The sequence below is a fragment of the Netta rufina genome (assembly GCF_964035555.1).
Source record: "Netta rufina genome assembly, chromosome: 1".
Lineage (NCBI taxonomy): Eukaryota > Metazoa > Chordata > Aves > Anseriformes > Anatidae > Netta > Netta rufina.
The window spans coordinates 57,474,549-57,497,818 of NC_140123.1; the positions used below are offsets into that span (position 1 = coordinate 57,474,549).

At 41.3% G+C, this 23,270-nt stretch overlaps 1 protein-coding gene across 1 annotated transcript; it reads right to left on the reverse strand.

The window, feature by feature from the left end:
• Nucleotides 1-229: 229 nt before the first annotated feature.
• Nucleotides 230-8,149, reverse strand: METTL21C (methyltransferase 21C, AARS1 lysine). Its single transcript, XM_084299324.1, has 5 exons — nt 7,688-8,149; nt 4,048-4,193; nt 2,990-3,132; nt 1,306-1,423; nt 230-1,034 (listed from the first exon to the last, which is right to left on the reverse strand). The coding sequence occupies exons 2-5, from the start codon at nt 4,181-4,183 to the stop codon at nt 640-642; spliced, it is 792 nt and encodes a 263-aa protein (XP_084155450.1). The 5' UTR covers nt 4,184-4,193; nt 7,688-8,149; the 3' UTR covers nt 230-639.
• Between the last annotated feature and the right edge of the window lie 15,121 nt (nt 8,150-23,270).

Genomic DNA, 23,270 nt, shown 5'->3' on the forward strand with positions numbered 1-23,270 from the left:
ATTCATAGGTGCTCTTGTAAATTTTCATTTTGGAGTGATTTCAGGCAAACTCAAAAATCCATGTGAAGCTGAGTATCAGGACAGGCTGATACATGTATAAAAGTGCCAGACAGTTAAATCTTAATCAGGTATTGTAAAGCTATACATATATGTTTAATAATGTTAAAAGTGTAAGACAACAGAATAAATGTGCAAGACTGAAGATCAAAAAACACCATGTGCACTCTGATACTTTAAAAGATTATTTTATAATTAATAAAAACAAATAATGAAGCTAAACGTTGTATTGGTTTCTCCGATAAATGAAACTTGCTGAAATAGAAATTCACCATACAAACTGCAGAAGTTCAGTGCAGCCGAGAAGATCAATGCTTTCTGCTAATGCCTTCCTACTAACTTACTACTAATAATGCTGTTCTTTCAATGGAGTGAAATTGGTCTGTTTGAACAAAATTGTGTGTGAACCTAAAACAAATGACTGTATCATTCTCTTGGAAGTTTTTTTTGTAACTCATAATGCAAAACTCAGATACAACTAGAGCTTTACAGACATAAATGCACAGAGTACACCATAATTCTGTATCACATTCCAAACTGCAAGGTGCTGACAATAAATCAAAATCAGTAACTGTTTTTTCTTCAGTTCTCTCTTACCGTGGCTTTGATCAGCTTGACATTTGATTCTGGAAATTCTGCTAGGATGGTTGTATCAAATATACTGCTAAGTTTTTCCAAAAATTCATAGTCTGTACTGAATCTGAATTTATTTGCCCATAGTAATACTGTCCCTGGCTGACAAAAATACACCATTGTTTCTAGCAGGGGATCCAGAGCTGTATGGTGGTATACAACATCACTTGCCAGTAGGAAATCATAATGGTAAGTTGATGAAGGGAAGTCTTCACTGAGGCTTTCTCCCCATACCAATTTTCGCACTTCGGGTTTGTGGATATTCATATTTTGTATATTACTTGAAATATTAAATGAGAGATTTTCAAGAACTTCAGGCAAATCAGTTGCTGTGACATAAGCTCCTAAAGAAAATATTAATTTGTTTTAATTCATAGGTATATAGTTGAACATACAGATACATAACTTTATCTGTATTACTTCCCTCAGCATTAACTAGGGTAGTTACTTTATTTACAAAACAGTATTTGACAATAACTTTCATTTGTAAAAAAAAAAAAAAAAAAAAGTGTCAAACAGGCCTAATTTCAAGTGTTGCTTCATTGCATTAAACCGACAGGAGCAGATCTAGGTTATATTTCATAAGAAATCCAAAGGAAATAGGAATTTACTAACCTAAGATGCAGGCCACAATGGAAACTAAGCCTGTTCCAGCGCCAATTTCCAGAACTTGCTTGTCTTTGAGGTTGAATCGTTCTTGATTTGATTCCAGATATTGAGATAAAGCCAGTGCCTAAAATATCAGTATCACATATCAGTTAAGCTGCACAACATTTACTTTGATTTTTTTATGCTGTTTTTTATACAGTGGAAAACACTGAAGGCTGTAACATAAAGATAATATGGAAAGAAGCATTGTGTCCTGTTCTTTTATATCAATCTAATTGAACAGTTCCTTTTCAGTTGCAGGTTTTGTGATTTGCTGCACACATCTATACACTTTGTGATTCTTCTCACAGCTCAAGATAAGTAGAGTTCAGGTGTGAACTGTACACAGAACAGCAAAAGAAGTTTAACAATATGCACAAAGTCATGTTATGGTTTATAATACTCTTACACTTTATTATCATAAAATAGATTTGGGCTTCACCAGAGATTTTTGGAACTTTTTTTGCAAAGGAATTGTTTTTTAAAAAAATTATCCACTCAACACTTGTCTTGATGATACTGTAAATTTCAAAGACAATTTACTGCTGCATAGGAGAACAGAAGTATTGCTGAACAGGTGTCAAAAAAAAATAAACTGCCAATTTATTTGCTAATCATAAATAATATAAACAGATGCAAAAGAAACTAACTTGCCCTTTTGCTTCTCTTCTTTGGAGTGATGTTACTGTTTCAACTACTGTGCTTTTCATAATACAACGCTGACTACCTGCTCTGGGAATGCTGACAACTAATGAATCACCAGGCCACTTTGTGCCACTCTTGGTTTTCTTGGAAAGTTTTACCATCTGCATTCTGACACCTGATTAATTTGAGAATTGATGCTCTGACATAACCAAAATAAGCTACTGTTCCACTTAACCATACGCTGCTTTTTTATTTTGAAATTCTCTACCATTTTTTGTGAGCTTTTTCAATAAATGTTGATCTGGAAAATTCTGAAATCCTAATTTTCATGTCTCCATCAGTTGACCCTCTGTTCCAATTAAAGACACGTTTCTGAGTCTACATAAAATTCTGTTTTTTCCGAGCAGGGAGAGCAAAGACCGGAGCACACCTCTTTGCAAGTATGGTTTTCTATACTGCAAAGGAGTTATTCCAGGCTGTTCTTTAAAAGAAACACATTAAACTCCTTTATTTAATCTCTCACAATTTTCTTCTTTATTTTCCTTCCAGTAATGATGATTGTTTACATCCCAGCAGTGACTGGAAACATGGAAGAAGCTTGAATGCTTCTATCCATCTCTTTCCAAATATTTTTTTTTCAATATCTGCATCCAGTTAACAAATTGATGTGTGTGTGTTGGTGTTTTTCTTTTTTTTTTTTTTTTTCTTTCCTTTCCACTTAAAGGTGCACATTTTAAACAATTTACCGTTTTGTTCATTTATGTGCCACAGTTGTTTTGGTCCAAACTGTATTAAATTAGCCATAATGCAGAGCTTTCTGCATTAATGAATATAATATATTATAATAATATAATTATATATATAATAATACAGTATATGTAACAGCTTGGTTCTGCACAAGGAAGCCTCTGCTGTCATCTAAAGAAACTTCTAAAGATTTGTATGCCGTTGTCATGACTGACTTTTCTGTCATATCAACCTTCTGGATGCTGTGTCAAATACTTACCCCAGGCCACACCACTGCTCCAAAGTGCTCTATGGATTCCTGGATGACGATCTGGTGGCCTACGTAAGTATAGTGCTCTTTGTCAAAGTAGTGGGAAACTCTAGGAACCCAGTTCTGCAGTATTTTAAGAATTACTGGTGAATCTGTGAGAGAGAGATGAAATTTGTATTTTATATGCATGTGTTTATATGCAGCAGATACAAACACCAAATTTTTGCATCTTTCTGTATTTTTATACTAATATACTCAGTTAACTAGATAGGCCTGCTATAGGAAGAGGATGACCAAGAGATCTGGGATGCTAAGCTTCTTTTTACAAATAAAACATCTCCAAGTTCGATTTTACACTGTACATTGAAGAAATTGCAGCATTTTTTAGTGGTATCGTTTTTTAATCACATGTCAACAAAAGGAGGCTTGTGAGATACACTTTTTAAGTATGTATTGAAATATATGATGCTGTTCAGTAAATGTCACTACTGCAGTTGTGCTAGCATGTCTCATCAGAGCATGGAGGCTTTTAAAATGGATTTTTAGGAGAGCTCAGCTTAACTACTCCACCTGCTCTCATCAAAAACAAGGACACTCCATTCTCAATGACTGTGCTGCTGTTGGAAGCCTATTAGCAGGATGTGCTTAGATGATACAAGGATGTGTTTAGATGATAACTTCGACTGCAGAGAAAAAGTTTGCTTTGGTTTGCATGGATTTTAATTAATGGCAGCCTGGTATCCATGGTAGATGTTCAAGCAATTTAGCCAGTGTTGAAATTTTGCAATACCACAGCTTCAATAGTGCCAACCCAATTAATGCACGTTATAATCATCTCTCTGATGTTAATTGAGAAATAATCCTCAGATACCTAAATAAAATCCAGAGACCTTTTAAAATATCTCTCTTAATTATGAGAAAGAGTACTTCTTTCTAGATTTAATGTGATAATGGGGGGAAGTGGAAAAATAGACTTCAAAATGAAAAGTGACGGTAACATTTGCTATTTCAAGACTAAGGAAAATGAAACTGTGAGATGCAGTAGCAGTATTTAAAGTGGATTAAACCTGAGTTGGATTCTGTTGATGATGCACATGTGGAGCTGCAAGTGCAGTTTTCAGAGTCATACTGCTCTTCACAGGCTTCTTCCTCCATTACTCTTTGTATTTTGTTTGGGAACGGTAGCTGCTGCGCAGAGATCATGGCATAAGAGCTGAAATAGAGAGGGGAGGGAAAAGCTTGAGGGCACTCTATATAATATATGAAGGAGAAGAAAGTGAGAAGTTTAGGTGTGGTGGTTTTTTTTTGTTTGTGGTTTTTTTGGTTGTTGTTTTTTGTTTTTTGTTTTTGTTGTTCTGTTTTGTTTTTATGGCATGATGAGGGGGCAGGAAACCATGATGAGAGGCAGCATCCCCATTCAGGAGGAGAATGCTGTAAACACTTTCTGGTAACGAAGTCAGAGTTTTCATTTTATCATACAAACAACAGCAATTTATCATAATATTGCTAAATTGATACCGCTAATCAGTCTGAATAGTGAGCTCCTTGCACACTGAGCTCCTTGGTGTTCAGACAAACTGAAGCAACAGCTGGAAAAGGTGAACTGCCTTTCAGTGTCTACGACTTTTTATCAGTGTCATTTCCTATGCCTCAGGACTCAGTATTCCTGTGATAAAACTGGTTAATTTGCTGCAGCCAGTGCTCTTGGTTTTGCCTCCTCATTACCTTCGCCTCTGCCTTCTCCTGCAGAACAGCTAATTGAATTGCAGTGAACAGCTAATTGAGATGCAGTGAACTGCAGTCAGGAAATAATTGCAGTGAGAAGATCGGAACAGTGAGCTGCTTTGGAGAACAGCACGTGTGATGTGGCTCTGCATCTCCAGTGCACGTGGGCAGCACCCAGCATCGTAAGGAGCTGCTTGATACCAGCTAGCGAGTGGGAATGGGGGTGGATCTAAATCTGCCTGGGGAGAAACAAAACTGCCAAAGAAAATTTTTGCTTAATGTGAGTTTTAATCAGTGATATGCACACGCATACATAAATGAAACTGGATCTTGATTTCCTATGGCCAGAAGCTGTACAAATTCACCCTTCCCATGTATTGTGATGGTTGGAGCGTGCTCAGTTCTCATCCATGACTGGCCTCTGCCCATTCTCGAGAAGGCATGCTTGCATGATTTCTCCACCACATGTCCTGCAGACAGGGTTGTGTAATTTGGGTTGCATCACATCGCAGGAGGCTTCTCTGGATATCTTGTCCAGAAGGGGGAGAGGTTTGGCAAGGTCTCGGAGGCTCAGCAGTGCCTGCAGGTAGTTTTTTAAGGGGCAGAGTGACTGCTGACTTGTGTGGGTGCTTTATTTGCACACATGATACTTGACACCATTGCAATTTTTCTGTTACCTGATATATTCCTTATTGCTACTCTGTTTATTCACAAGGACAGGATTTATGTTCTGAGTCCTGTAGCAATGCATTTGCTCAAAAGTCGTGGCAGTGAGTCTGTACTGTTTAAAAAACAGAATGCTTTAAAGCAATTTGACTTCTACAGATATGTTTTTTGGTGTGTTTATTGTTTTTTCTCCCCTCAGAGGGCTTCCATCTAGCTAGCAACAAGTTCTGGCTGCACATCTTTTTTTATATAATTCAAGATATGTTGGAGATAGGCAGATAGGAGACTGAAGATAATGCTGCAGCTACAGCATTCCCTGGCATTTGAGTGCATGCATCAATGTGTTTGGTTTTTTTCCTCTCACTTTTGATAACATGTCTCCTTAGAAAACAGCAGTGGTTTCTATGCAGCCTTACTTTTCAAAAGTATGCTGCCTGTTCTCAGTAATGCCTTTTCATATATATATATATGGAGCTAGAATAAAATCTGATCATGTTATTAATGTTATAGGAAATTTATGGGAAAATATATTAATGCTTATGTAATTGGCACAGTATGACATGAAAATAGAAGGATCTGTAGTAACTGGTGACTGCCATGGCCGGGAGAAAAACTAGCTTGAAGACAGTCTTCTGAACATTTCACGCTAACACTGTGGTGAGCCTGGAATGGTCCTTAAGTCCATAAGGAGCCTGAGTTCCTAGAGAACAGTTCTGGAGGAAAAGGATTATTCACTCTGCATTTATATATCACTTATCACAATGGGCTTTGGTTTTTGGCTGAACTTCTAGATGTTACAGCATTTACATCTTTTCATAGGTGTAGCTTTTGCAAATAGAAAGTTATTCTATTATACAGCTCGCTGACATAACTATTAGTGATACATTTCATGAACTGAAGGAAAAATTTGTTGTTTTCTTTTTAGTTACAAACTACGTGTAGTCTGGACTCAAGTATATTAGTGTCTTGGGCTTAGTGATGAACAGCTTTGTGTTATTATTTTAAATGACAAACTACCTGAAGACAAAGTCAGTGTTGAGTAAGCTCATTGCACATAGGTGATGTCTGCATTATTACATACCCTTTGTGTAAGATGGTCAAGTTGCTGCTGTGTGACTAGAACTGACATTTCTTACTATTCTTACTATTCTGATCCATATTTCATTGAAAATGATGCATCTTACAAAAAAAAATAATAATAATAATATGCCAAGCAAAATCTATTCCCTTAGAAACTGTTGGCGCTCTCTGTTCACAGCTAATTTCTTTGTAAAGTGATTCTGAAGGGAGATCATCTAAGCTTTGTAGTTTCCAAAGTATTTAAACTAGTATTGACTTCATAATGAACTTTGTCATGAACAAAATGGCTTACAAAATCACATTTGGTTTCTTCAGAACGTGAGGAAGAGAACAATTGAAAAAATTATGTCTATTTATCAATGTTACATGAAATTAACAAGGTAATAAAATAATTAAGGGTGAATTGAACAATGAATATAAACCTTACAGTTATAGTTTACCCACTATAAGCACAAACTTTCTGCCTCTTAACCTTCATTGCTTGGAAAGAGTTTTAAATCTGACTACATGGAGGAAAAAAAGGGAAGAAAAGATAGGTTACTGAGTAATACTGTGTCACTTCAGCTGTGAACACCGCTTGGCTGAAACATTTATTTCTTTCACGAAGTTATACAGCGTTGTCCGTTTTAGTCTGAATTATTTGGCAAAAGCCACTTCCATCTGCTCAAATGGGAAATGCAGTTGCACTGCATTCTCTGTGAGTTAGGGCTTAGCACGCTATGCACAAACATCAGTGTTTCTTTGGGTTTCCTTCATGCAATATCCTCATGTTCTCATGCACTGAATAATATATATGTCTATATACACACATATAGCATATATAGATATAGTGTCACACACATATATATAACATATGTATATGGTATCTCACACATACATGTATATGTAACATATATAGTGTGTGTATATATATATGTTTGTATATATATATAAAAATGCTATGTATGTGTGTATATATATATATAAATGCTAGGAAATAAATATCAGCACTATAAACCTGTACCATACGTGAGCCCGCAAGGCAAATGCAAAATACTGAAAAGCAGCACTGAGTATCCATCTTGCTGAAATTGCAGGAGCGGGGTGTGCCCAAGCGCATTGGCTGGCCTGGCTCTCTGCAGTCGAGGAATACGGTGAGCCCTGTTCCCCATGTTAGTCAGCAGAAAGAAAAAAAAAAAAAAAAAAAAAAAAAAAAACATGCTGCAGACAGGGTTAGTGGGCCAGTGGCATGGTTACCTGTTACGATGGAGAGCGACGAAGTTTCCTGTGGGAGGATGCCCGCTCCAGAGGTTTTTATAGGGGCACGCACCTGGAAGGGATTGCCCTGTGCAGGCGGGGGGAGATGGTGGGCTATTTACAGCAACATTACCAGACACCTACTGCCTCACGCTAAACTCTTTTCCAGTTGCAGCATGAAATGTGAATGCTCCTGGACTTTGCTCTCTGAAGCTTTCCAGCCTCAGGAACGAAACCTCAGCCTGCTGCTCTTGTTGGTGTTACGATCTGCAGTCCTGACCCAAGTGAGCTGCTGAACGTGGGCAAAGTAGCGCAGTAGTAGCAGTGGCTGCTTGGCAGTAGCCCAAGCGCAGAGAAAAGTTCACGGGGCCATAAGGCTGCTCCTGCCAAGGGCTCTGTGTTCCCGTGTGGTCTGCGTAAGCCAAATGTGTATTCCTTTATATGCTTCAAGAATGGGAGGGTTATGTGCATTTACCACTCCGCTGCACTTCTGCCCTCCCCTCTTCTTGGAATAGATTTATTAGGAAGAAATGGAATTGGAGTAAAAAAGTTTGAGAGGAGCTGTGGAACTCGCAAGGCTGGAAGACAGCCCCTGGATGAACGACTGAGGGTGGGCAGCAGGAATAAGAGAGGTGGGTGGCAAAGCAAATTGAGCTCAGTATGCAAGGATTTGCATCTTCGTGTGAACAGCTGGTAAATTTGGGTAAAGTTCTCCTCGGGAATGACCCAGAATGAGCCTTTCCCTCCATGGGGCTGTGCGTTTCCCACCTCAGCCACTGGATGTCTCCAGCAGTCACACCAAGTGTGTGAAACACTTCGATACTCACTCCAATGCTCTCTGGTTCTTTTTCTCTGAAATCTAATATTTGAAACATTTTTGTTTTGATCCCTGAGACTGAGCATTAACTGTATTAGACTGTAACTCTGTAAGGTATTGAGTCTATCTAACTGCTGTGTCTGTTCATCGAGCATCTCATGCAGTCCCCTGACTTGACAAGCCATGGAAACAAGTAGTCCTGAGCTAGGAACTGGAAGGAAAAACACAGGTACATCGCTGTCCGAGTGACCAATACACCTTCTGTGGTGCTACAAGTACAACATAATGCATAGGGACAGGCTCAAACTTGGTGTCACTGAGAAAAGAGATCTTAGTGGCACTGGAGACTGCTATATAAAAATACCCTTCCAAAGTATATCAGTAATCAAAAAGGTAAAGGGACTGCTGGAATTTTATAAGGATGGAAAAAAAAAAAAAAATATATATATATATATATATATATATATTTATGCCCCTGTAGGAATTCAGGGTCTCCCTCACTTTGAGGATTTGCTGGAGGGCCTTGGAGGCCACCTGAATGACTGAAGGAACAAAGGGCCCCCAGCTCTAGGGCAGATTCTCCTCACCTTTGTTGCTGTAGGCATCTGCTGAGCTTTTCTGGATGTGGATGGCATGTTTGCATTCTCCAAATGGCAGGGGCTTCTTAGCTGCTGTCAGCAGCTAGCTAACTGTCTGCGGCGTGGTGCTGACAGGGCCGGTGCTGTTTGCTGAAGGGCAGCCGTCTGGAAGGTGGTGTTGGTTCCAGGTTAGCATCTCTGGTGGGCTGCTGCTCCCACTCCTGAAGCCGAGGGACAAAGCCCCGGCCCGAAGTCACCAGCACCCAGAGGTAGCAGTGGCCTTCCCGACCCACAGCAGCCAGCAGAGCAGAGCAGTGCAGGAAGGGGTCCTCAAACCAAATGCAGCCTTTCCTTTATTTTGAAAGGAAAGACATCTTCTAAGCTTGGCACAGGCTGCCTTTTACTCACCTATCTGAGGTGGATGGCTTCCTCCATGGAGAGAGGTGGATGTGGGGTCTCCAGAGGCTCTCCATGTTTTGATTCTTGAGCACAGCAGAGGTCTGAAGAGTGTGATCTCAGATGTTTGCCTGAATGCTTCACCTGGGTATAAACTGTTACAAACCCTGCCACCTTTTGCCTCACATGATGTGCTGTATATCTAAATAAAGCACTCAAGAATAAACTGCTTTGGGAACTTGTTCCTCTGTGGTCCGGCTAGTTTTTCCCATGGTAGTGGTCATAAATGATCATACGGTCTACATACTGCATAATAAAAGTGCTGATTTTATTGGGAGGGCAGAACTGGTCGCAGATGTAAAGCAGGATACACAGGGGGGAAAAAAAATGTTTGTATATGAGGTGTGTTTGTGGTTTGTTTGTTTGCTTCATAGGATGACCAAACACAGGCTGATGGATCTATGATCCAGAGAAAATACCTGCTCATATTTATAGTTTTAAAAATCCCTCCTATTGTCTGTGTGGATATAAAATATGGAATGCTGTCCAAAACAACAGGACAGGAAGTTGTTGTCTTTTCTTCTTCTGTATCTGATTTAATGCTGCACACTAATTTCATCAGGGTTAATCTTATTTCCACATAAAATACAACGAGAGGCTTTAAGCAGCGAGCTAGGCCAAGCCTTGCCAGACGATTACTTAAAATTGCGCTCCCACTCAGGGGATCATTGTGCTGTGGTACCAGAAGTACCAAAGTTTGATTTTCCTCTAATTTCCTCATCCTGGAGGTTTTCATCCAGCTTCTGTAAGTCTCTCCTGTTGTGGCACAGGCCCATTAAGTGAACTGCTACAGGTCATGCAGGTACAGTGCAGTTGCGCTCGGGGGTTGGTTAGTGAGGTTTGGTGTAAAATCAGCCACTTGTTTCTGCTCCTCTCAGCAGAGTCACTTTTCAGCTTTTCAAAACCCAGAGCTGTTTGCCTGCAGGTGATCATTTCAGTTTGCTTCTCCTTGTTGATCTCAGTCCTTTCCCTGCCCCTCATTGTCTAGGTGCTCTGCTCTCAGCACAGGTCTGCCATGGTGCCCCCCTTCCTCGTTGCTTGTTGGCCCCGCCTGTCTGAAGATCCCCACTCCCTGGGGATGGAGTTGTTGAAGCTGAACTGTCAGTTCAGGTCTGAACTCCCTCAAAGCTTGGGAAGAATTTTAACCCTTCACCAAGGAGCTCTTAGCACTGCTGTGGGGTTTTCTCTTACCTCCCCAGCCCCCTCTGCTATTTCTCAGCTGGTTGCTCAGAAGAGGATTCGGTACCATCTGCTATTTTTTTCCCTATGGCAAGGAAAGAGATCCTGAACTAATTCCATGGAGCTTTTTATAGAGCAAGGATTGTGATGGTCTTAATTTACCGAATGGGAAGTTTTACAGCAGGGCTGCCTTTATGCGATCTCTTTGGGTCTGGTTACTATATACGCAGAGGAGGAACTGACTTAATGTTGTAACATTAAAATTAAATTAATTGGGGGTTAAATTTGGCAAGTCCTTGTTCTTCAGGTAAAGCTGCTGAAGTCAGGGAGAGTCTAGTTGTGGTAAAAGATGATTGAACGGCTGAGTAACAGGACCCAGCTGAAGAGTCTCCTTGCTTCCCTTCCACTTGTGAAAAGTGTTGTGCTTCCTTAGAAGAAAGACAAAAATGGATTTAAAGTCGTTTCAGGAAAACAACTAATGAGTAGCTCAAGCAAAATTGCGATTAAGCAATTAGTTTTGCAGCAGGAGTTAAGTACTTAGAAATTACGCTCTCCGCAGACCATTAGTGGGAGTAACTTGACCTTATTAAAAAGAATCAGAAGAGTTCCTGTTGACTTGGCAGCCACCTGAATGCAATGTTTTTTAATAAACCTAGCTACGATGGGCTCAACTGTACAGATTTAAAGGTCAATAGAAAGTCTGATTCACTAACTATTGTGCATGCAAATCAAAAATCAAATGCAAGTCAAAGCAGGGCTATACCTGAGTTAGTCCTCCAACCTGGTGATGATACTGAAACTGAAGAGAAAACGTCAGAATGTGACCATAAGATAAATTTCTGTCATTGAAGTCAGTGGGATTTTTGCCTTGAACCGTGACAAATTAGAAGACTTCATTTAGATGTAGAGCTTAGGGATATGTTTTAGTGGAGGGCTGTTAGCGTTAGGTTGGAGGTTGGACTCGATGACCTTGAGGTCTCTTCCAACCTAGAAAATTCTGTGATTCTGTGATTCTGTGATTTCCTTGGGCATAGCTGTAAGATGGTTTTTGTGTATTTGGTATGATGTTTTGTGGTTTGTTTGTTTGTTTTTTCCATTTATATAATGAATTTTGGTAAAAAAGAGGTAGCTTGAAGCCTTCAGCTTCACTTGGACTTGATCGACATCTGTGCACTGCAGTATGCAATATGTTTTAAAGCTCAGCAGCCTTGTCCAAGAACTGCAGGATGTAATCCTGAGTGACTGTTAATATTTATTTTTTTCAAACCCATTAAGCTCCCACGTCTGTCATCGCATCTTTGTAATCACTGTCCATAGATGTAAATGGGCTCTGCATTCAGTGCTGGCTGGCCTACTACGTGCACCTGCTTCATGGGAAAACCCATGCTGATTGTCTCCTAAGGAGAAATAAGGTGTTGACTTTGCGCTATAAAAATCTAAAAGGATGAAAACATGGATATTTAGCCATCAGCTTTCTTCCTAAAACAATCAGAATTCAAAGCTAAGCCCTTCCTACCTCGCTAAAGGGGGAGCTCCTGGCACCAGGGCTCTTGTGATTTCTTCAGGACTTCCAAAACAGTCTTCAGAAAATAGGTGTCATTCTACAGAAGCACAATGTGGGCTTTGTTGCCTTTTGTGGACATAAAGCAAAGTCTGGCTGTTTGAAAGGAAGGGAGAGTTTGGGCATGGTTTTTCGTGTTGATTTTTTTATTATTTTTTTAATCAGAGGGACCCTTGAATCTGGGCACATTTCCTCAGCTTGTCCCATCACATTGGTGTGTTCAGAGGAGGTGCGAGGCGAGACGTCCCAGCAGCACAGCTTTGGGGCTTGGCAAACCTTTTGTTGTCTGCTGCTCCTGCAGTAATGCTGCATGTGCATAACGTGATAGGAATGGCGTGGAGAAAGCCAAATTACGTTATCTGGAAAGTACCAGTAATACTTAAAGCTATGAAATATTTGCCTGGCAGCTTCTGCAAGGTTATTCAGAAAAGATATTTTGGGATGACTATTGCTGCAAGTCTAAAACTGCTCCTCACCAGCAGCGCCAAAAAGAGCCTTCTAGCCCAAACCACTCAATGACTCTATTCCACTTAAAACCAAAATAGATCAGGATCTCTTAGTATTTGAGCCTACCTGGGGGGAAAACAGACATTTTTAAAAGCTGTTTGTGGAGCATGATGGCAGTGTTTCAGTGCAGAGGCCTGAGGAGGGATGGTCATGTTGTGTAAGGAGCTGCCAGGTGCCACACACGTTGTTAGCAGATGTTACCTGGCTACAGCATTGCTCAAAATCTGTGCAGAGGAAAAGGATCCAGGGGTGTTGGTCGATGCTCGCCTGAACACGAGCTGGCAGTGTGCCCAGGTGGCCAAGGAGGCCAGCAGCATCCTGGCTTGTATCAGGAATAGCATAGCCAGCAGGGCCAGTGAGGTGATCGTCCCCCTGTACTCAGCTTTGGTGAGACCTCACCTCAAGTACTGTGTTCAGTTTTGGGCCTCTCACTACAAGAAAGACATCAAGAGGTGTCCAGAGAAGGGCTACAAAGCTGGCAAAGGGCCTGGAGCACAAGTCCTGTGAGGAGCAGCTGAGGGAGCTGGGGGTGTTTGGTCCAGAGAAGAGGAGGCTCAGGGGAGACCTTACTCTGTAGGTACCTGAAAGGAAGGTGTGGGGAGCTGGGGGCCAGCCTCTCCTCACAGATAATAGGACTCAAGGGAATGGCCTCAAGTTGTGCTGGGGAGGTTTAGGTTAGAAATTAGAAGAAACTCCTTCTCAGAAAGAGCAGTCAGGCATTGAAACATGTTGCCCAGGGAGGTGGTGGAGTCACCATCCCTGGGGGTGTTCAAGGAAAGGTTGGACGTGGTGTTTAGGGACATAGTTTAGTGGGTGACATTGGTGGTAGGGGGGTGGTTGGACCAGATGGTCTTGGAGGTCTTTTCCAACCTTAATGATTCTATGAATAGAGCATGGGCTTATCCAGGGCTACAGCAACAGCGATGCCAGGAGGTGCCACCCAGTGCTGCAAACCAACGTGCTCCTATGTCCCATCCTCACACTGCCCCTGCCCCAGAGCTTGCCCCTGCATGTGAACTGCCTGCCTTTGTGCCCTGGCACAGCCAAAAAGTTCCCCTGCAGTAATCCACACACAAGTTATGAAGTTTGATTGGAAGACTGATAGTTTTGTGTCGGTTTTAATTGCCGCCTATTCTGTAGTTAATCTCTTCTGAAGACTGAGTAGCAGTTGCACCATCTCAGCTGAGTTTTTCCCTGCAACAATTGCCAACTACAAGGACTTTAAAAGCAGACAAACGAACTGAGCTTTGCATTGCTGGACTTGTCTATAATGATGTGTCTCCTTCAGCCCACGCCCAGGATCGAACATTTCAGCCACTCCAGGCAGTTGTCGCCCTTCAGCAGCTCCACCTTCAGCAAAGCCTGGCCAAAACATGATGTTGCCCACATGGAAAAAAAAGGAGCAGCGACAATGAATAAGCAGCTTTTTTTATGAGTAAAGGAAGCGCTCACAGCAGTAATTAATATGGCCCAGCTTTGGGAAGCACTCCCACCCTAGGCGAGCCATGTGTAAACCCGTCAGTCTTCTTTCTATGACTTGAAGGGGGAGGGATCCTTTAAAAAAATCCCACTATAGCTGCAAAAAATTTCTGAGACACCCAATTAAGGAATTTTTGTCTAAAGGAGTTGCTACTTGTTCATTCCCTGTGCCAGTGATAACTTGTGGTTTGGTTTAACTGAACCAAGTACAAGGGAAAAACAACCTGCTGTAAACAGAAACCGTGTATATGTGCAGGGTGGTTTTGTGGTTGTAGTCTCCTGGTTTGCACTAAAACTGCTTTTTTTTTTTTTTTCTTTTTTTTTTTAAATGATGCTTCTGAATTTTGATGTCACAGAGCCCCTTGCTTAAATATGGTGTGTTGCGATTGAAAGGTGGTGGAATTTATTCCTTTAACTTAAATGATTATTTTTCATGATACAAAAGCTAGGTTCACTTTTATCTGCAAGCAGGAAAATACTTGTCGTGTCTGCTGCCTGTCACGGTGTGAACTGTTAATTGAAAGCTTCCATTTTTGAAACAGCTGGGATGGGGCTCAGGGGTCTCAAATAACAGGTTTGCCCAAACCAGTCTGACTTTAGTTGTTGTCTTTACAACCCTGTATTGCTCACATGGTTGTGCTTGGAACTGACAACGGAAAGTTTTCATCATCTCAGCACTGAGATCAGCTTTTATCCCCTCTACTCCTTGCCTGACATGAAATGGCAGCGCGGCATTAAGGGGTTGCTGGAAGTGAGTTTGTCATCCTCACACCTGCTCGGTGAGACAAAATAAGAGATCAGAGCTATGTGAGTTAGTCTCTCACAATGGAAAGACAAACTCACAAGCAAGAGTATATGAGAGCACTTGCATGCAAAGATAACTGTGTATTTGCCAAGTAAATCTCATCATTACGTTGGCTAAGATGCCATAAGGAGAAATTACCTATGGCAAGACATTCATGCTCTCCCTCCTCTCCTAGGGGGATCTTCATTATGTTGGTTAGTATCACCCCAGTACAGGGCAGGATCCTTCTCACTGCCTGCTCTCCCTGCCCTGTTACTGCTGTGCACAGGAGCCAAAGTTTGCTCTCACCCAAGAAGCCCAACAGAAAGAGACGAGTTCTTGAATGACAAATTGTATTGGAGTTACTCAGTTATCGGGGCATGTGGTGCTGCTCTGTAAAGTCTGTAAAGTCTATGTAAGACTATGTAAGACTGTAAAGTCTATGCTGATATCAAAACAGAATCTCAAAACACTGAATATATCACAAAGTAAAAGACACAAATCTCTCCTGTTTGACCTGTTTGACTGAAAAGGAGACCTGAGATATCTCTCTCCAGCTAAATATGAATGTTAAATCCTGGGTTCCTGTTGTTGCAGTTGATAACACTACCTTATCAGGATTACTAGGACAAGGAACCATACCATGGAAAATGGAAATTTCAGCATCAATATGCTTTTTAAGGCAGAAAGTGGTATTTACAGCACAAAATCATCATGGAGAGACAGGTATCACAAAATACTTCTGCACAAAATCAGTACTTCAGTACAGGACAAGAGTCCCTCTTCCCATCCCGGAGACATTTGGGCTGCCCTGACACAAAGTATGCTGACCCACGGCCTCCTGCAGCAGTGGCTGGCACCCAGGTGGGGCACCCAGCAGCCTTACACCAGGTACCATGTTTAGGCCACTCAGTTCTTCCAGGGACAAGATTCAATTCCAGCTGAGAACACTTAAGTCTGGGGGGGTTTAGCTTCGCTCTAGTCTTCATGGACTCATGAAGATACATTCTGCATAACCAATTCAGCTAAGAACCATTCCTAAAACCATGATTCAGTTGCCTAAAAGCAGATGTCTGATGCTATTTTTAGGTGTCGTGGAGTTACCCTGGTTGGAATTCTGTTGCTGCACCAAACAGAACATGGGCTTCCTTGCCCTTGCATCATATCTGCCACCCAGTGCAGATGTCTCATCAGCCCTGGAGTATCAAATAGCACCAAGGAGCCAATGTTAGGAGAACTGACGACCATCCGCGCTGGTAGGGCATCTGAGTCATCCTCCAGGCTCCCTTGACTGTGTCAACCAATGTCCACTAATCATAAAAACAGCTATGATTTAAGAGAGATTTAAGGTAATTTTTAGGGAAGGTAGCCTAACCACCTGCAGTAGACGTCACAGACAAGATCATGAGAGCTGTGGCGCTGAAAATTCCTTTTTACCCACAGCTAGAAGATTTATGGGTGCAGCTGCCTCTGTACCATCTTTCCGTATCTCCCAAAAGAGTGGTCCAGCTTTCATATTGATTATTTTTATTTTTCATGTTGGTTATTTTTAAGTCAGCTTTTCACACTCTGTCCTGTAGTAACTGAACCCCCTTGGTATGAAGAGGCTTGAGCATCCCCTGTGAGCTGCCTTCAACCAGGTGGCAGCAGCAATGACATGAAGAGGGTTAGATTTAAACTTAGGTCTTCGAGCATGAAATAGAAAAGAAAAAAAGAAATAAAGCATTTTTTTTAGGAAAACCGCTGGGCCATGTTTTTGGACAGAAGCATTTGTATTTGATTAATTGTAACTATGGGCAGCAACTGATGAGACAGAGACATGCTTACACATGGAAAGTGAGTTACAGGGTAGATTTTGCAGGAGTCAAGTGGTGGTTTGAAGTACAATTTACAGGTTGTATGGTTTGGATTTAGCTGCCCAAGTGGGACTTAAATGGCTACTTGTGATTTAGACATTTCTTCTGTCTCCCTTGGGGGAAATAACAGGTAAAATTGCGTGGAAAGCATGTTCTCTCAATCATTAAGTTAAAAAGGATTTTCTTTCTAACATGAAAGCATGCTCTTGCCTCCAGTGTTCTCTTTGTGAAGATACCTGGGTAAACTTTGGAAGAGCTACAGAAAAAGCTGCATAATAAGTGTCATTGTTTTTAATTATGACTACTAGCTAGTAGCTGTATTTATCATTCATGTAACAGTCTAACCATTACATGGCAAAATTTCCTAGAAGCCACAGAAAATTGGGCTGCAACTGCCTGTAGAAGGACACTCTTCCAGCCCAAGGCAGAAGCAACCATACCTAAACCATTCCTGGCAGAGGTTTGTCTAACCTGCCCTTCAGGACCACCAATGGGATTCATTCCTCATTTTACTGGGGTCCACAATAAAAAATGGATTACAGGTGTAGGACCTGGGTCCAAGGGTCAGATCAGATTTGCAAGGTGTCATACACCCTCTGGATGAAGCTCTACATCAGAAGATCACTCAAGTGTAGCACCATAATTAAGGGTATTCCAAATCTCATTAAATGCAATAGGATTAAATTGGAAAATATATGCAAACACCCTGCTGAATGACAGCAACTGCAGATGTGTTTGATCACGAGCTGGGATAACTCACCACCTTACCACATCACTGGGTGCCTTGCCGGACCCAAACTTACAGGGCAAGTCATTCCAACACTTTATAAGCCAACAAATTTCACAGTGGACAGTAAGTGTTGAGTGTCCTCTGCACTAAACTGTGCTTCTTAGCAATATTACATGTAAAATGTTCATTTAAATGGGACAAATAATATTGGTAAACAGATATGCTACTCTTGTCTCATCTCCCTCTGTGTTTCAAAACTGTAACCTATTTCTAAACTAAGAAGTGTTTATGTCACCCACTGTTGCAGACATTCATGCTGACCAAGGACAACATGGAGGGAAACTTTGCTTTGGCATGTAGTGTTTTTTTCCAAACTGCAGCACTCTGAAGACCGGAAAAGAATGTGCTCACTCCTCAACTTGGAATGAGCCCCTGCAAACAGTACTATATCCAGAAAAGTTTTATAGACTCAGAATTATCTCCAGCATCTGTGCAGGGAACATGAGAAAGGACATTCTCCGTGGTTTAAGAAGTTAGTTAGGTTATAGAAGTTAATAAGGGTTAGGTTGCCTCTACTCCCTCTCATCAATTCCCCTAGGCACATTCAAGTTATTCCATCATTTCAAGCCCTCCCCTTCAACGCCAAACTGCAAAGTGCCCTTTTCTAAAGGCTACCATGTAACAGGTTGGATCTGTTGTAGTACACTTGTAAAAGAAAAAAATGGCTCCTCTAAGAGCATTCTCTGGCCACTGAGACCCCTTCTCCATATCTCTGGTTTATGTCATCTGCCCAGAAAAATGTTTCCCTGCTGCTCTACTGACAGGAGAATTTGGGACCAGATAGTCACTGCCTTAGTTCTTGGTGATAAAATGCAATGAAAAGCAATGCTGGCACAACTGTTTTGAGCATTGTAGCACAGCTCTCTTCAGCCATCTGCTACCTGCAACCAGGATGGCAATTGGTAAGGCTACCAGAGTCAACTGGAAGTAGCAAAAGCAGCACAAAGCCCTTTTCGAAATACACCACTTTCAATTTTTTCTTTAATGATTGATGAAATAAAAATAGCCTCTGTTGAAGGGGTCAGTTTCTGCAAACATACTTCTTAAGTCACAGAGTTTTAAAGGTTTACTTCCACACTTCTAATTTAACATCTGCCTGTACTGCTCTGAATAGAGAAAATTTGCTTCAATGCTCAGAAACCTCCTTGAACCAGGTTCTTTGATTTGTTGGTCTTAAATTACAGCTAACAGAACATTAAAATTCTCATTTGCTATGAAGCAATAGTTAATAAACAGCAGAGAAAAAACATGCATACAGCTAAGTTGGTAGCTTGTAATATCTTTTTATTTAAAATTACCAGTAGTGACATATTACTTAGGAGGTTGCCTTGCCAGTGTTTCCTAATCACTCTTCCTAACAGTAACAGATATCCTGGATGGCCCAACAAATTGTAAGTCAATCTTCAAGTTCAGTGCAAGGCAATATCCTGAAAGAAAAATGACTTGGGCACTTTGTGATCAGCAACTTGAATTACAGCCTTAATACTCTGAGCATCACACTGTTTCATTTAAGAAGCATGACCACATGTTTGTGAAGTGAGGACTGGTTTTTGATTTCATTTGCAGAAGCCAAGTTAGAAATCGTAAAGATAGCATGAGAGCAACAGTCTGCCTCAGCCAGAAGGGGAAAAATCAGAAACTACCTGATAAATATAAGAGGGAAATAACAATATTTTTATCATAAAACATAATAGTGATATATAATACTTATTTATATGATATATTGTTATATATATTATAAGGTATTTTATGCTATCTGTAATGCTGATTATAACATTTGGCCGACGGGCCATTTAAGAAGAAAGTTTCTGTGCTTGTTCCATTTCTCCAGTCTCTGAATACCAATGCAGTATTCAATTTTTTCATTACGAGTACCAATTATTACCAATTTATTGGAAGCATTTAAATGTCTCGTGTCACCTGTCTCCAGAAAGGTCACTTCATTGCAACTTGGGCTCAGCAGAACTGATCAAAGGCAGCACAGAAGTGGGCCAGGAGCTGCCCAGGTTTATGTGCCCACTGGTGACAGAAGGGATGACATGAGGACCCTCGCGTGCCCCAGCCTTGCTTCCAGAGCTGAACTTGGCTTATCACATGGGGTTAAACCAAAGGGTGCCCAGCATGTGCCAGGAGAACCTGCTCTGGTTATTACCCTGAAAAAACAGTGACAGGAGTCCAGGCCTTTCGGCAAAGCAAAAATCCTTTCTCTGACATCCCTCCACAGACAAGTTGGGGTTGGACAGGGAGATACCTGGGTGGGTTTTGAGTAGCCTAGCACAAATTTAGCAGCCATTGAGCAGCTGCCAAAGCACAGAAGCAGGATAAGCAAGTTTTCCTGACCCTGGTCTCAGAGCCCATCACCCAAGCCAGACAAGATCTTTCTGGCCTGCAGTTTTCAAGGCCTAATTAGCTCAGGCCTAGTCCTAACTGAACCCTGAGACCCTCCCATGTCCAACAGTGCAGCTTCAACCACATCTCCCTTACCATTTCCCACAACCATTTACCGCCCTGTGCCAGCACGCAGGCTCCAGCCCTGCCAAGAGTCCTGCAGCTGACTCATTTAAATCAAATCAGTGGGATATTCGTGCACTGGGAATGAAGCCTGGGTTTTGAGGGCCTCATTTGTCTTCTGCAGGAGTGCTGAAGCACCCCTTCTCCGAGCAGGTTTAGGAGTACCTGGATCCAGGTTATTCATATTAGGGAGCAATAGAGATATAGAGATGTGTTCTCCTTCACCCATTTTCCTCATCCTCCCCATTAGCCTGCTGTGTTTCCAGAATATCCCCCCTCACTTGTTGGCTACAAAAGTCCACTGGTGTATTTCTGCTCCAGAAAATACTTCATTCAGATAAATAGATTTTCTAATCTTGTCCTCTCCCTGCTTTAAAGACCTGAATTTAGACCTCAGACCAAGTGCCTTGTTAGTTATTATGGTTATTACTGCATTTTTAGTTCAACAGGGCAGTAAATAATTCAAGTTGCCTTTCCTGCCAGACTGCTGGACCAAGGCTTCTCATACAACCCATGGAGAGATGCAGTCACAACACCTAACCCAAGCACCTATGTCGGGCAGTTTGAGAGTGCAGCCACCGTGATCAGTTCCCTACACTGAGCAGGAAGTTGGTATGGAAAGTCACAACCAAAAATCAGCCAAAATTTAACTTAAACATGTAAGAGATGCCCGAGTGCACTACTTGCTGCTTGTACAATGCAGCATGGCCTTAGCAGATGAGAGACTGGCCCTTCCAAGCCTGATGAATTGATACCTAAGCAATTGCTTTATTTATTTTTATCTTTCTACTCAGTTACTTTCTCTTATTGACTTTAGTATACTGTTGACTCAGTCATATCCATTTGCCTGTAAAGCACTTAGTATAGTGATCTTTCCATGGTTTGTATTATCAGTAACAAGTGGTACTCTGAATACTCTCCACTTGGCTCTGGTTTTATTTTTTTTCCGTTTCTGTCCCCACAAGTACTTTCAGAAGGCACTGTGTACAGCAGTCTGGATGTGAAACAAGGACTGGAGACCACCAACATATTAGGTGCTGAAACCACTCCAACAAAACTTGATCAAACTACTCACAGTGCATCATCTTTGAACAAAAAGCAGATAACAGACCAATATGCTATTGTTCTTAGGCACTGGACAGTAAAAAAAAATATATATATATATATATATATATGTATATATATCAATTATGCTATTATACCATAATAGCAATCCCAACAATAATTCACACCTGCAGCTGCTACCTCAAGGAAGCTTTACAGGCTCCCTTGGGCTCCACCTGCACAGGAGCTTGTGCTGGTGCAGCACAGGGTATCTACCTACCCCCAGTTCTGGGCAGCTGTTTAGGTAAAAATCAGGTACGCCATCTCACCCCCTTAGATAGGGTAAAAGCTCCAGTTTCACTTCTGATACCTGGTAGCCAAAAATGAACATATAGAAACTGTACCGAGCACATTCATTGAGTTATTGCTGTGTTTTTCCCCTGCTCCAGAAAACATTAGGACAAGTGTCACTGTGATGAGAGGGTTCTTTGTGCCAGGAAGGCAGGCAGGGTGTCTTTTCGTCCCATGCAGTTGCAGATGTCCCATCAGGATGGGAATTTCATCGCCCCCTTCAGAAAGAGGGAAGGAGAATAGAGAGGTGATAAATCCATTGAATGCCAGAATTTACTGTACAGGCGGCATAATCTTTCTGATTCAAAGCAGGCCAGTGTAATAGGACCCAATCATGTCAGAATGGAAACACAGTCCTGCTAGAAAGAAAAAAAAAAAAGTTACTATAAAAACTGGGTCTACTGAGTCAATGGTTTTATTTCACTAGTGCAGCACCACAAATTTTAATTTAGTAAAGTTCATGGTGTCATAGATGTGGCTTATCACTTGAGCATGTGTAGCTGTAAGCATCAAATAACACATGGCATGCTGAAGTGATGGAAGTGCTTAAGAGCTTATGTTTGACCTTGATCTCCAGAAGCAAACTCCTTGAGATCTGATGTGGATGTGATCTAGTTGTAAGAAATACTTTATTCAGGTCAGTATAACCTGGAAAGCAGCTGTTTACTAGCTGCAGGTGTTGTTAGGGGACAGGTGTTGTTAGGGGGCACTCCACATATATGATTACTTCTAATTTTAAAAGAACATGGGAATGTTTATTTCTGTCAGAGGTTGAAACACTTTACAAGCTTACATCTACCATTATTACTGCCTTCCTGAGCAGCTTTTTGTAAAATCTTTTGACTTTACTGTACAGAAGGATCCTGAAACACTGGAGTTAATCTTCATTGTGCTAATGCACTTAAGGTGTATCACCCTCCTGGAATAGCCCCAATATCCCAGTCAAACTTTCTCTCTATACATATGTCTAAGAGAAGTTAAGTTTAGGTTGAAATATGTATACTCATAAGTGTGTACATGGACTCTACATACATATGTACATGCAGACACACATTTCTTTAAAACAAACCAACAAACACAAACTTTGAAAAGCAATTGTCATACATCCAAAACATGCAGTGATTTTCGAATGCAGCTGAATATTCAAGCTCACTTCAGGATGCCCCAAACTGATGTAGATCTCTAAGTCTGTAGCTGGATCCCCATGGCACCGGGAAATATGCAAAAGGCCATCTGATTCAGCCTGAGACCATCAGGCCAACACTCTGATTCTTCTCTCCACACCTCAGAGGAAAGAGGAAATACTCTGGCATGGTCCTTCCTTGGGAAACTGAAACCTGAAGTTAGGAGCACAAGTTACAGCACTGCTGTAGCCTGCACTGTGGATTAGTTGGGACGGTGCCAGGACATCGTCTGTGATATCTGTCATAGTGTCAGAGGTGCTAACATCCAATTACAGGAAAAAATGAGCTTTGCAACCAAGGGAAAAGCAAATGCTACCCTCCTGTTATCCTGACAGACTTTTGTTCCTGGGAGAGGGGTTCTTTTTGTCAACTATGATATAAATGAAATTACTGTGAGATGTGTTTCCATTAAACTGGAAACTAGGTGTTCTTTTAATGTGCAGATATTCTTCCAAAGTACAAGGGGCATTATGCACAGAAAGATTT